The following is a 12,335-nucleotide window of genomic DNA, read 5'->3' as shown; positions in this document are numbered from 1 at the left end:
TTTTGATTTGGCATAGGAGAAGAAATACTTTGGGTTTCTTTCGATTTCATTTATGGCTTTTAGTTCTTCCCGCGATTCCTGACTCCTAAAGGATTCTTTTAGCTTAAGTTCGATGCTTGCTATTTCTCTGACCAGTGTCTCCCTACGCATTTCAGATATATTGACCTCTTTTAGCCGCTCTGTTATTCTTTTCCGTCGCCTGTAAAGGGAGCGCCTGTCTCTTTCTATTTTACATCTACTCCTCCTTTTTCTTAGAGGAATAAGCCTTGTGCATACATCGAGAGCCACCGAGTTAATCTGTTCTAGGCATAAGTTGGGGTCTGTGTTGCTTAGTGTATCTTCCCAGCTTATATCGGTTAGGACTTGGTTTACTTGGTCCCACTTTATGTTTTTGTTATTGAAGTTGAATTTGGTGAATGCTCCCTCGTGACTAGTCTCATTTTGTCGGTCTGGGGCTCCACGCATACATGTCTGAACCTCAATTATGTTGTGATCTGAGTATATTGTTTTTGATATGGTGACATTTCTTATCAGATCATCATTGTTAGTGAAGATGAGGTCTAGTGTATTCTCCAGTCTAGTAGGCTCTATTATTTGCTGGTTTAAATTGAATTTTGTGCAGAGATTTAAAAGCTCGTGTGAGTGAGTTTTCATCAGAGCTGCCTCCTGGTGTTATTACTGCAACAATATTATTTGCTATATTCCTCCATTTTAGGTGCCTTAAGTTGAAGTCCCCCAGGAGCAAGATGTTGGGTGCAGGAGCTGGAAGATTTTCCAGACAGTGGTCAATTTTTAACAGCTGTTCCTGGAATTGCTGGGATGTTGCATCCGGAGGCTTGTAGACTATCACAATGACTAGGTTTTGGTTCTCGACCTTTACTGCTAAAACTTCCACTACATCATTTGAGGCATTAAGCAGTTCTGTGCAAACAAGTGACTCTGCAATGTACAGGCCAACCCCCCCCCCTTTTGCCTGTTCACTCTGTCACATCTGTATAGGTTGTAACCTGGGATCCATATTTCGTTGTCCAAGTGATCCTTTATGTGGGTCTCAGTGAAAGCCGCGAACATTGCCTTTGCCTCTGCAAACAGTCCACGGATAATAAAATAATCAAATATCACACGTATCATATTTTTAAACCTATAGCCAATAAGCAGTTTTGGAGGTGATATTTGAACTTAGAGAATGATAATACATAAGAATGATAATACATAAGAATTAACTAATATTGTTGACCAGTGTATTTGTATGGTCAATTGTCTCTCAACTCAGTGATTTTATTACAACTTATGCTAGCCGATTTCTTTTATTACATGTAAATTGCATTATTTGTAGACTACAGAAAGGAAATAAATTATTAGTATTTGTATAAGGTACGACAATTGTACATAAGTAAGTAAATAAGTAAATTTATATAAGCACACGTACGCATAATTACAGTTATAATAAATAGTGTAAATTACCAAGGATAACCCAAAAACAACCTCAAAGTGACTTACTTCAACTGGGTAAAGTTAACATTACAATGTTGGTGAACATCTGGTGTGACTTACCAACCCTTACACCCAACAACAACAACATCTGGTGTGACTTACCAACCCTTACACCCAACAACAACAACACCATGACTACTCTGCTTCAATTATTATCAGGAAGGAGGAATATTATGAAAGCGACAAGAATTATAAGTAAGACAGCTGAGTATATGAAGAGGCAGTCAGGCAGCTGTACTCAGCTTCCTGCACTCACTCAGTTATACCGGCAGAAGTCTCCATTCTGTAGTAAGTAGTCTCATACAGTGAGTGTCAAGGGTAAAAAAAAAAAAGATCATTAATAATAATAATAATAATAATAATAATAATAATAATAATAATAATAATAATAATAATGTCTATTTACTACAAGTACATGTACAAGGTATACAGTCCTAGCTGACAACAATGACATAATTTAAAAATACTATATAGAAATACTATATAGAAATACTATATAGAAAGTCACTTGTTATGCTCCGCATTTCGTGCAAATTAGGTCAGTGTCCCAGGATGCGACCCACACCAGTCCACTAACACCCAGGTACCAATTTTACTGATGGGGAACATAGACAACAGGTGGAAAGAAACACGTCCAATGTTTCTACTCTGGCTGGGAATCGAACCCAGGCCCTCACCGTGTGAAGCGAGAGCGTTAACCACCAGGCCAGGGTCACCCCTCAAGGGAAGTTCCTTGATGCTGGTGAGGGGCCATTGGTTAGGTTCCTTGATGCTGGTGAGGGGCCATTGATTAGGTTCCTTGATGCTGGTGAGGGGCCATTGATTAGGTTCCTTGATGCTGGTGAGGGGCCATTGATTAGGTTCCTTGATGCTGGTGAGGGGCCATTGATTAGGTTCCTTGATGCTGGTGAGGGGCCATTGATTAGGTTCCTTGATGCTGGTGAGGGGCCATTGATTAGGTTCCTTGATGCTGGTGAGGGGCCATTGATTAGGTTCCTTGATGCTGGTGAGGGGCCATTGATTAGGTTCCTTGATGCTGGTGAGGGGCCATTGATTAGGTTCCTTGATGCTGGTGAGGGGCCATTGATTAGGTTCCTTGATGCTGGTGAGGGGCCATTGATTAGGTTCCTTGATGCTGGTGAGGGGCCATTGATTAGGTTCCTTGATGCTGGTGAGGGGCCATTGATTAGGTTCCTTGATGCTGGTGAGGGGCCATTAGGTTCCTTGATGCTGGTGAGGGGCCATTGATTAGGTTCCTTGATGCTGGTGAGGGGCGATTGATTAGGTTCCTTGATGCTGGTGAGGGGCCATTGATTAGGTTCCTTGATGCTGGTGAGGGGCCATTGATTAGGTTCCTTGATGCTGGTGAGGGGCCATTGATTAGGTTCCTTGATGCTGGTGAGGGGCCATTGATTAGGTTCCTTGATGCTGGTGAGGGGCCATCGATTAGGTTCCTTGATGCTGGTGAGGGGCCATTGATTAGGGAATTGGATCTGTGCTCCACTTCTCTGAATATTATATTATTTATTATATTATCTTTATTTACTACAAGTACATGTACAAGGTATACAGTCCTAGCTGACAGTAATGACATACTACTATATAGAAAGCCCCTTGTTATGCTGAGCATTTTGAGCATATTAAGTCAGTTTTGTCCCAGGATGCGACCCACACCAGTCAACTAACATCCAGGTACCCACTTTACTGATGGCTGAACATAGACAACTGGTGTAAAGAAACACGTCCAATGTTTCTATCTTCCCTGGGAATCAAACACAGACCCTCGCCATGTGAAGCGAGAGCTTTAGCAACCAGGCCACAGGGCACCGTGGCCTTCCATTTCCCCCCTACAGGAGCTATATAATCCCTATGGGTTTAGCGCTCACCAGAGTCAGTAACACCTGCTGGTGAACCTGCTGTCAAGTTCACCTAGTAAGCAAGTAGGTACCTGGGTGTTAGTCGACTGGTGTGGGTCGTATCCTGGGGGACAAGGGGAGAAATAGGGCAGACAGTCCCTGGATGATGCACTGCCTTTCTTGGGTTATCCTGGGTGGCTAACCCTCCAGGCTTAAAAATCCAAATGAAATCTTATCTTAACTGGAATATCCCAGAAAGTCAATGTTGCACATTGCGTAAGATTCTTAAGGTGGTGTTCCTAAGAGAACTAACACCAATAACCAGGCAGGGGTTTGAGGGCAGAAGATAAGGGACTGAACATCTGTCAAGGCTAAGAGACTGAGTACCTTCCGTCAAAAATCTCGGATATTATCCTAACTCCACAAGACTTTGAAGAGGCAATAAATGACATGCCCATGCACTCTGCCCCAGGCCCAGACTCGTGGAACTCCATGTTCATCAAGAATTGCAAGAAGCCCCTGTCGCATGCCTTCAGCATTTTATGGAGAGGGAGCATGGACACAGGTCATCCCACACACCCTAAAAACAACAGATATAGCCCCACTCCACAAAGGTGGCAGTAAAGCAATTGCAAAGAACTACAGACTGATGGCACTAACATCCCATATCATAAAAATCTTTGAGAGGGTTCTAAGAAGCAAGATCGCCAACCACCTAGATACCCATCAGTTACACAACCCAGGACAACACGGGTTAAGAGCAGGTTGCTCTTGCCTGTCCCAGCTACTGGACCACTGTGACAATGTCCTGGATGCTGTAGAGGCTAAACAAAATACAGATGTATTATACATAGACTTTGCAAAAACTTTCGACAAGTGTTACCATAGTGTAATAACACACAAAATGCGTGATAAAGGAATAACAGGAAAAGTTGGTAGATGGATCTACAACTTCCTGAGTAATAGTAAACAGAGTAAAGTCCCAGGCAGCCATGGTAAAAAGCTTTGTTCCACAAGGCACAGTACTCACTCCCATTCTATTCCTCATCCTCATTTCTGATATAGACAGAGATGTAAGCCATAGCTCCATGTCTTCCTTTGCAGATGACACCTGGATTACCATGGCAGTGACCTCCATCAAAGACACTGTGAGACTCCAAGCGGACATCAACCAAATCTTCGAATGGGCCACTCAAAACAATATGAAGCTCAATGAAGAGAAATTTCAACTACTCAGATATGGGAAACTTGAGGAAATTAAAAATGTATCAGGGTATACGACAAATTCTAACCATACAATGGAGTGGAAAAGTAATGTGAAGGACCTGGGAGTGTTAATGTTAGAGGATCTTGCCTTCAAAGACCACAACAATGTATCTACCTCATCTGCTAGAAAAATGGTTGGATGGATAATGAGAACCTTCAAAACCAGGGATACCAAGCCCATGATGATTCTCTTCAAATCACTTGTGCTCTCTAGGCTGGAATACTGCTGTACACTAATGGCCCCCTTCAAGGCTGGCAACATTGCAAACCTGGAGAGTGTACAAGGAACTTTCACAGCACACCTAAGTGCGATAAGGCACCTAAGTTACTGGGAACGGTTGAAGGTCCTTGATCTGTAGTCCCTGGAACACAGGCAAGAGAAATATGTGATAATATACACTTGGAAGGTCCTGTAGGGACTGGTACCAAACCTGCACGCAAAAATCACTCCCTATGAAAGCAAAAGACTCAGCAGGAGATGCAACATTCCCCTAATGAAAAGCGGGGACAACACAGTAAGTGTCCAGGGCCCAAGACTTCAACTGCCTCCCAACATACATAAGGGGGATTACCAATAGACTCCTGGCTGTCTTTAAGAAGGCACTGGACAGGCACCTAAAGTCAGTACCTGACCAACCTGACTGGTTCATACATCAGCTTGCGTGTGACCAGCAGTAACAGCCTGGTTGATCAGACCCTGATCCACCATGAGGCTTAGTCTCAGACTGAGCTATGGGGGCAATGACCTCCAAAACCCTCTCCAGGTAAACCTGTCAAGGCTGAGAGATTGAGTGCCTCCTGTCAAGGCTGAGAGATTGAGTGCCTTCTGTCAAGGCAGAGAGACCAAATACCTTCTGTCAAGGCTATGTTCAATTCCTCAATTCACCCACCAACTTTTGCAACTTCTCTTCAGAATCTCAGGAAAGCTATTATGTATATCATCGGCAAGAACCAACGATAGCTACTTGCACTTTGTATCAAAGTCATTAGATATTTTAACCCCTTGACTGTCGCAACCCCCAAATCCTGAGGTGTCTCCTGGTGTCGCAAAATTTCCCCCCCAAAATTATTTTTTCTTATGAATTTTTTCCCGATTGTTATGACACCAAAAGAACAGAATTTGTTGGAAAACTGACGAAATTATGCTCTCGCGAGGTTAGCAACCTTGGCGATATTTATGAATCGGCGTTTTCGTCCACTTTGAGCACTATTTTCGGCTAATTCCACTGTGCCAGTCGACAAAACTCATAGCTATTTCTTTAGAACTCCATTTTTTCTATCGATTGAGTACAAGAAACTGCTCATTTACCAATTTCAACTACCCAATAACGTGGTCGGAAATTTGCAATTTGGCCAATTTTACGAAAATTAAAAAATGTGACAGTTTCAAAATAGAGTCCAGAATGAACAATGCAGACATTCCTGGCTCAAAAATAACATTTTCTTTGTTCATCAGTCACATCTCCAGGCCCCTCTGATATTACTCTTGCTTTCTATTTTGAATTTTTATTCAGATAAAAAATAGAAGATTTACTGTTATGCAGACTACTGCAATATTGTAATAATTGTATAAATAATGTCAACCCATTCATGACTGCATATTAGAATGGCTGCTTGGACATATATTGGAAAATGACATCATTTGTTTACTTTTGAACATCGGCAAAATTCAAACATTTCCCCTACTTTGAGCTCCATTTCAAGATTCTTTTCATAGTAAAACCTATCAAAATCACCTTTATTTCTATAATATGTTTTCCATTCTATCAAATGAGATCAAGAAAACGAGAATACAACCATAAATACTATACAAAAATAGACCACAAAGTCGGCATTTTAATTAAAAAAAAGCGGTCAAAGTTTTTTTTTTCTCATTATGCACTGCGTGCTGCAGGATTTTTTTTTATGGTGCACACTGACCACACAGACCCATTCTTTTATATGTGGGCCTACCAGCTTTCTCCTGCTTGATTTGAAGCCGCTAGAATTTATGAGTATATATACGTCAAAAATGGTGGCTCATAAGACGTATATACATATGACTGAAACATTCAAAGGGTTAATCCCACATCCCTTCCTCGGCACCCTAGCATTCACTCTATAAAAATGTCCAACATTTGTATGATGATTAAAACCTAATTAACCAAAATAAAAATCAGCCAACTCAAACCCACTATCATTTACTTAACGAGTAGTGCTCAGTTGAGTAGAAAATACATTGCATATACTGTACTCTAACATTCAGATCAGGTGAAACATCAGTGACAAATTTGCTGAAAAGATTGTATGTTAAGTCAGTATCTGACCAGCCGGGCTACGGTTCGCACACCGGTTTGTGTCTGGCCAACAGTAACAGCTTGGTTGATCAAGCCCTGATCCACAGTGAGGCCTGGTCACAGACCGGGCCACGGGGGCATTGACCCCCAGAACCCTCTCCGGGTAAACTCCAGGATTAGTTTACTAGGTGTTAGTTTATGTATTTAGGTTAGGTAACTTAGATGTAGTACAGTACACACAGGGCTGCAGCCCAGGGGCTTCTCCCAACTGGAGGGCCTCCAGAGATTAGTGAAGTGTTCACAGTTACTGCTGTAAGTTTATAATTGTAATATGTTATTATATCACTTATATAATGAATTGTTGACTGTTGTGATTTCAGCCTCTCCTCACTTAATGACAGAGTTCCGTTCCTAGGACCACGTCAGTAAACAAATTTGTCGCTAAGTGAGGAGCATACTATAATGGTAGTGGGTCTGTGTCAACCATCTTTGATATTGTTTTAAATGTCATCTTTGAACCATTTATAACATTTCTGGTATATTTTTCAATGTTTATACAGTAGTGTACTGTACAGTGGACCCTCAGCTAACGATATTAATCCGTTCCTGAAAGCTCATCGTATGCTGAAATTATCGTTAGCTGAATTAATTTTCCTCATAAGAAATAATGGAAATCAAATTAATCCATGCAAGACACCCCAAAGTATGAAAAAAAAAAATTTTTTTACCACATGAAATATTAATTTTAATACACACAAACTGATACTTACCCTTATTGAAGATCTGGTGATGATTGATGGGATGGGAGGAGGAGAGAATGTGGAAGTTGTTAATGTTTAGAAGGGGAATCCCCTTCCATTAGGACTTGAGGTATCAAGTCCTTTTCCGGTGTTACGTCCCTTCTTTTAATGCCACTAGGACCAGCTTGAGAGTCACTGGACCTCTGTCGCACAACAAATCTGTCTATAGAGGTCTGTACCTCCCGTTCCTTTAAGATTTGCCTAAAATGGGCCACAACATTGTCATTGTAATAGTCACCAGCTTGGCTTGCAATAGCTGTGTTAGGGTGATTTTCATCCATAAAGGTTTGCAGTTCAACCCACTTTGCACACATTTCCTTAATCTTTGAAGTAGGCACAATGGATTCCACAACTGGCATAGGCATCTCAGGGTTAGCCCCAAACCCTTCAGAATCTTTCTTAATTTCTATACTAATTCTCACCCTTTTTATCACAGGGTTGGCACTAGAAGCTTTCTTGGGGCCCATGGTGACTTATTTTGCAGGTACAATCACTAAAAATGCTGTGATAATATGAAATGTTCCGATTGTATGCGACCGCACTAGCTGGCTTGTAAACACTGGCACCCACGGGACAACTGAGGCGCGCTCAGGCCACATGTGGATGCGTCTCGAACGAATCATGTTGGGTGAGTTTTTTAGCGTTAGCTGAGGCAAAATTTTTACGTTAAAATGTATCGTATGCTGGATTTAACGTAAGGCGATGCCATCGTATGCTGAGGGTCCACTGTATATTGAAATAAACGGAATAGAGAAAATCAGATCTAATACAGGTCCGCCATTACAAATCCAGCAATTAGTTATTCGGTTCCTTCAGTTATTCGGCACTAATTTTGGCTAGCATAATTTCAAATTTCCAGGGTCGCCACACCAACCTGCTGGTACTGTTTGGTGGCGCTACTTGCTGCATAAGTCATTCCAATTTCTTTTTCTCCATTTATTGTTTTAACCTGCTTACTTTTAGCCCTAGCCATGGTTCCAATGAATAAAAGAAATGCTTCTCATTATGTAAAGCACCTACACAGTACATTATCCATTAAAGATAAGGTGACTTTGAAGCCACTGTCGGTTGCCATGAGCTCAGTCTCATGAAGCAGGAGAATATGCTTTATTATTACGCTAATGTTAACACTGCAGCTTATTTGCCTATCACAGTTGATCTAATATGACATAAGAAACAATATAAATAACATAAAACATGTTAAATACTCCAGAATGAATAATATTTGGCATAACACCGAGCAGTCTTGGGGCTTATATTAGAGAAAACGGAGTATAGCACAGGGCTAACTGTGATATACACTCGTACTGCACCATAAACCTGAAACAAAAGTTATTTTCTCTGTATAGATTATCACACATAGCAGTACAGTGGACCCCCGGTTAACGATATTTTTTCACTCCAGAAGTATGTTCAGGTGCCAGTACTGACCGAATTTGTTCCCATAAGAAATATTGTGAAGTAGATTAGTCCATTTCAGACCCCCAAACATACACGTACAAATGCACTTACATAAATACACTTACATAATTGGTCACATTTGGAGGTAATCGTTATGCGGGGGTCCACTGTATATGTGTAGACAACCTAGGATAACCCCAAAAAAGTCAACGTGGCTTATTTTTAGTACCTGGCTTGGGTTAGCCATATATGATTTTTGGTAAATATTCGATTCCCAGCCAGAGTAGAAACATTAGGTGTGTTTCTTTACACCTGTTGTCTATGTTTACCCATCAGTAAATGGGTACCTGGGTGTTAGTGGACTGGTGTGGGTGTTATCCTGGGACACTGACCTAATTTTCTTGAAATACTCAGCATAACAAGCGGCTTTCTCTACAGTAGTATGTCACTGATGTCAGCTAGGCCTGTATACCTTGTACATGTATGTGTAGTAAATAAAGATATTATTTGTAGATGAGTGGTTCAGAGAACCGACATGTTGATAAATTTATCAAAGATATTATTATTATTATTATTATATTATTTTCTCAGTTGTTTGTTGGGTTATCTTATTCAAACTTGGGCAATGTATGATGGAAAGATACTTCTTCACGTACACCAAAAATGAAAGAAATCAGACCATAAATAGCGGAGTTCACTTCTCAGCCATTAGCAGCCGCTTAGCGGTATATTTTTGTATGGTTGTTATGGTTATATTCTTATTTTTTTGGTCTCATTTGATAGAATGAAAGATATATAACAGATATAGATATGATTTTGATTGCTTTCTTGATGAAAAGTACCTTGAAATTGCGCTCACAGTAACGAAAATGTTCTACTCTTTGGCGAAGCTCAAGAGTAAACAAATGATGTCACAGTCCAATACCTGTCCGCCTGCCAGTCTAAATTCCAGTACAGAGTCAAGAATGGCTTGACATTATTTATACAATTACATTACAATAATGCAGCAGTCTGCATAACAGTAAATCTTCTAATTTTTTTTTTTGTGAATAAAAATTCCAAATGAAAAGCAAGAGTAATACAAGAGGGGCCTGGAGCTGTGACTAATGAACAGAGAAAATGTTGTTTTAGTGCCAGGAATGTCTGCATTGTTTATTCTGGACCCTATTTTGAAATTGGCATCTGTTGAAATTTGTGTGAAATTGGCCAAATTGTCAATTTCTGACCACTTTATTGGGTAGTTGAAATAGGTGAATAGGCGGTTTCTTGTACTCAGTTGACAGACTAGAAGTAAATAAGTTTATTCAGGTATACACAAATACAGTTACATAGATTATCATACATAGCAGTGTATGTATAGAGAACCTGGGATAACCCAGAAAAGTCAGGCAATGTGACTTATTTCCAGTACCTGGCTTGGGCTTGCCAAATATGATTTTTGGTAAATATTTTTTTTTTCTCGGTTGTTTGTTGGGCTATCTCATTGAAACTTGGGCAATGTATGATGGAAAGATGCTTCTTAATGTACAACAAAAATAAAAAAGACGGACGATAAATAAGGGAGTTAACTTCTCAGCCATTAGCTGTCTCTTTGCAGTATATTTTCGTATGGTTTTTATGGTTGTATTCTCATTTTTTGGACTCATTTGATAGAATGGAAGATATATTACAGAAATAGACATGATTTTGATTGCTTTCATGATGAAAAGTACCTTGAAATTGAGGTCAAAGTAGCGGAAATGTTCGATTTTTGCCGATGTTCAGTGAACTGTGTAAGTCAAGTTGGTTAATTTTATTAAGTGTATTCTAACCTAACCACTCTGTATTCCGGCAAACTCAGTAATCCGGCACACTACAGGTCCCAATGATGCCGGATTTGTGATGGAGGACCTGTATACATTATTTAGGTATGCATACAGGTCAGAGCCTGTCGTAAGTCCAAGTTGTCAAACGAGTGTGTCGCTAAGTGAAGAGAGGCTGTATTTTGTTTTCCTTTTAAGGATTAAGGATTTTATTTCTTTGCATAGTTTACAATGTGTAATTACAATTTTGATTTGCTAAGTACAAAGAAAGTCACTATCATGTCAGGGCATTTCGGGCAGACTGAACCTAATGGTTTGAATTGAACATCATTTTTTATATTTTAACAGAGGTAGTTAGTGATTTAGCAGTAATTAAATTTATGATTGAGGTGAATTAATTAACAAGTTACAGAATATACATCATAGTTGGTTCAAATTGAACATTGTTTTTTATATTTCAACAGAGTTAGTTAGTGGTTTAGCAGTAATTGAATTAACCAGTAATTGATTAACAAGTTACAGTATTATATTTTGGCACATTTTGCATAATGAGATTGAGACCATTTTAATATTGAAATAATCTTAGAATATTTGGAAATTTTTAAGTTGTTGATGGTAATAATATACAGTAGAACCTCTACTTACGAGTGCCCCAACATGCGAGTTTTTCAAGATACAAGCAGTTGCTCGGTCGATTTTTTGCTTCCAGATGTGAGTGAAATTTCAAGATGTGAGCGGGTCTCAAGGGAGATTCCCTGACGCTGGTGAGGAGCTCTTGCTCTTGATATAGGGAATTAGATCTCAGTTGTTTGTTGGACTATCTTATTGAAACTTGGGCAATGTATGATGGAAAGATGCTTCTTAATGTACACCAAAGAAAGAAATCGGACCATAAATAACGGAGTTCACTTCTCAGCCATTAGCCGCCCCTTAGCAGTGTATTTTCGTGTGGTTTTTATGGTTGTATTCTCATTTTTTTGGTCTTATTTGATGGAATGGAAGATACAGTGGACCCTCGGTTTTCGTGTTTAATCCGTTCCAGAGCCATCGGCCAAAACAGAAATCAGCCAAAATCAAAACTGTTTTCCCCATGAGAAATAATGTAAATGGAATTAATCCATTCCAGACACCCAGAAGTATCAACAAAAAATTTTTTTTTACCTTAAAGAGTTACAATGCACAAAAGAATGAACATTAAACATGACATTTACCTTTATTGAAGACTGTTGTTGCTGGAAGGAAGGCAGGGAAGAGGGGAAAGGGAAGATAGGTTATTGTTTGGAAGGGGAATCCCCCTCCATAAGGACTAGGTACTAAGTCCTTATCTGGGGTCACTTCCCTCCTTTGTGTTTTTACTGTCAGTAGGACCAGCTTGAGAGTCACTGGACCCCTGTTGCACAAAATATCTGTCCAGATAGGTCTATTTCTGGCGTCTCTTTA

The 12,335-nt window shown here is 39.9% G+C and overlaps 1 protein-coding gene across 5 annotated transcripts in view; it reads left to right on the top strand.

The window, feature by feature from the left end:
- Positions 1-1,555: 1,555 nt before the first annotated feature.
- The window catches only part of AspRS-m (aspartyl-tRNA synthetase, mitochondrial), a 120,700-nt gene continuing 109,920 nt past the window's right edge, over positions 1,556-12,335 (top strand). For 3 of the 5 annotated variants that reach the window (XM_070088098.1, XM_070088096.1, XM_070088094.1), the window contains exon 1: positions 1,556-1,782. Coding sequence is in view for 4 of the 5 variants with exons in the window: in XM_070088096.1 (XP_069944197.1) it covers positions 1,626-1,782 (157 nt within the window). In the remaining variant the exon portion in view is untranslated. The remainder of the gene's footprint in view (positions 1,783-12,335) is intronic. The other 2 variants (XM_070088097.1, XM_070088095.1) reach the window with 1 other exon arrangement.

The sequence above is a fragment of the Cherax quadricarinatus genome, chromosome 23, assembly GCF_038502225.1.
Source record: "Cherax quadricarinatus isolate ZL_2023a chromosome 23, ASM3850222v1, whole genome shotgun sequence".
NCBI classification, from domain to species: Eukaryota; Metazoa; Arthropoda; class Malacostraca; order Decapoda; family Parastacidae; genus Cherax; species Cherax quadricarinatus.
The sequence above is the reverse complement of the archived record's forward strand: the minus strand, read 5'-3'. Positions and strand labels throughout refer to the sequence as shown.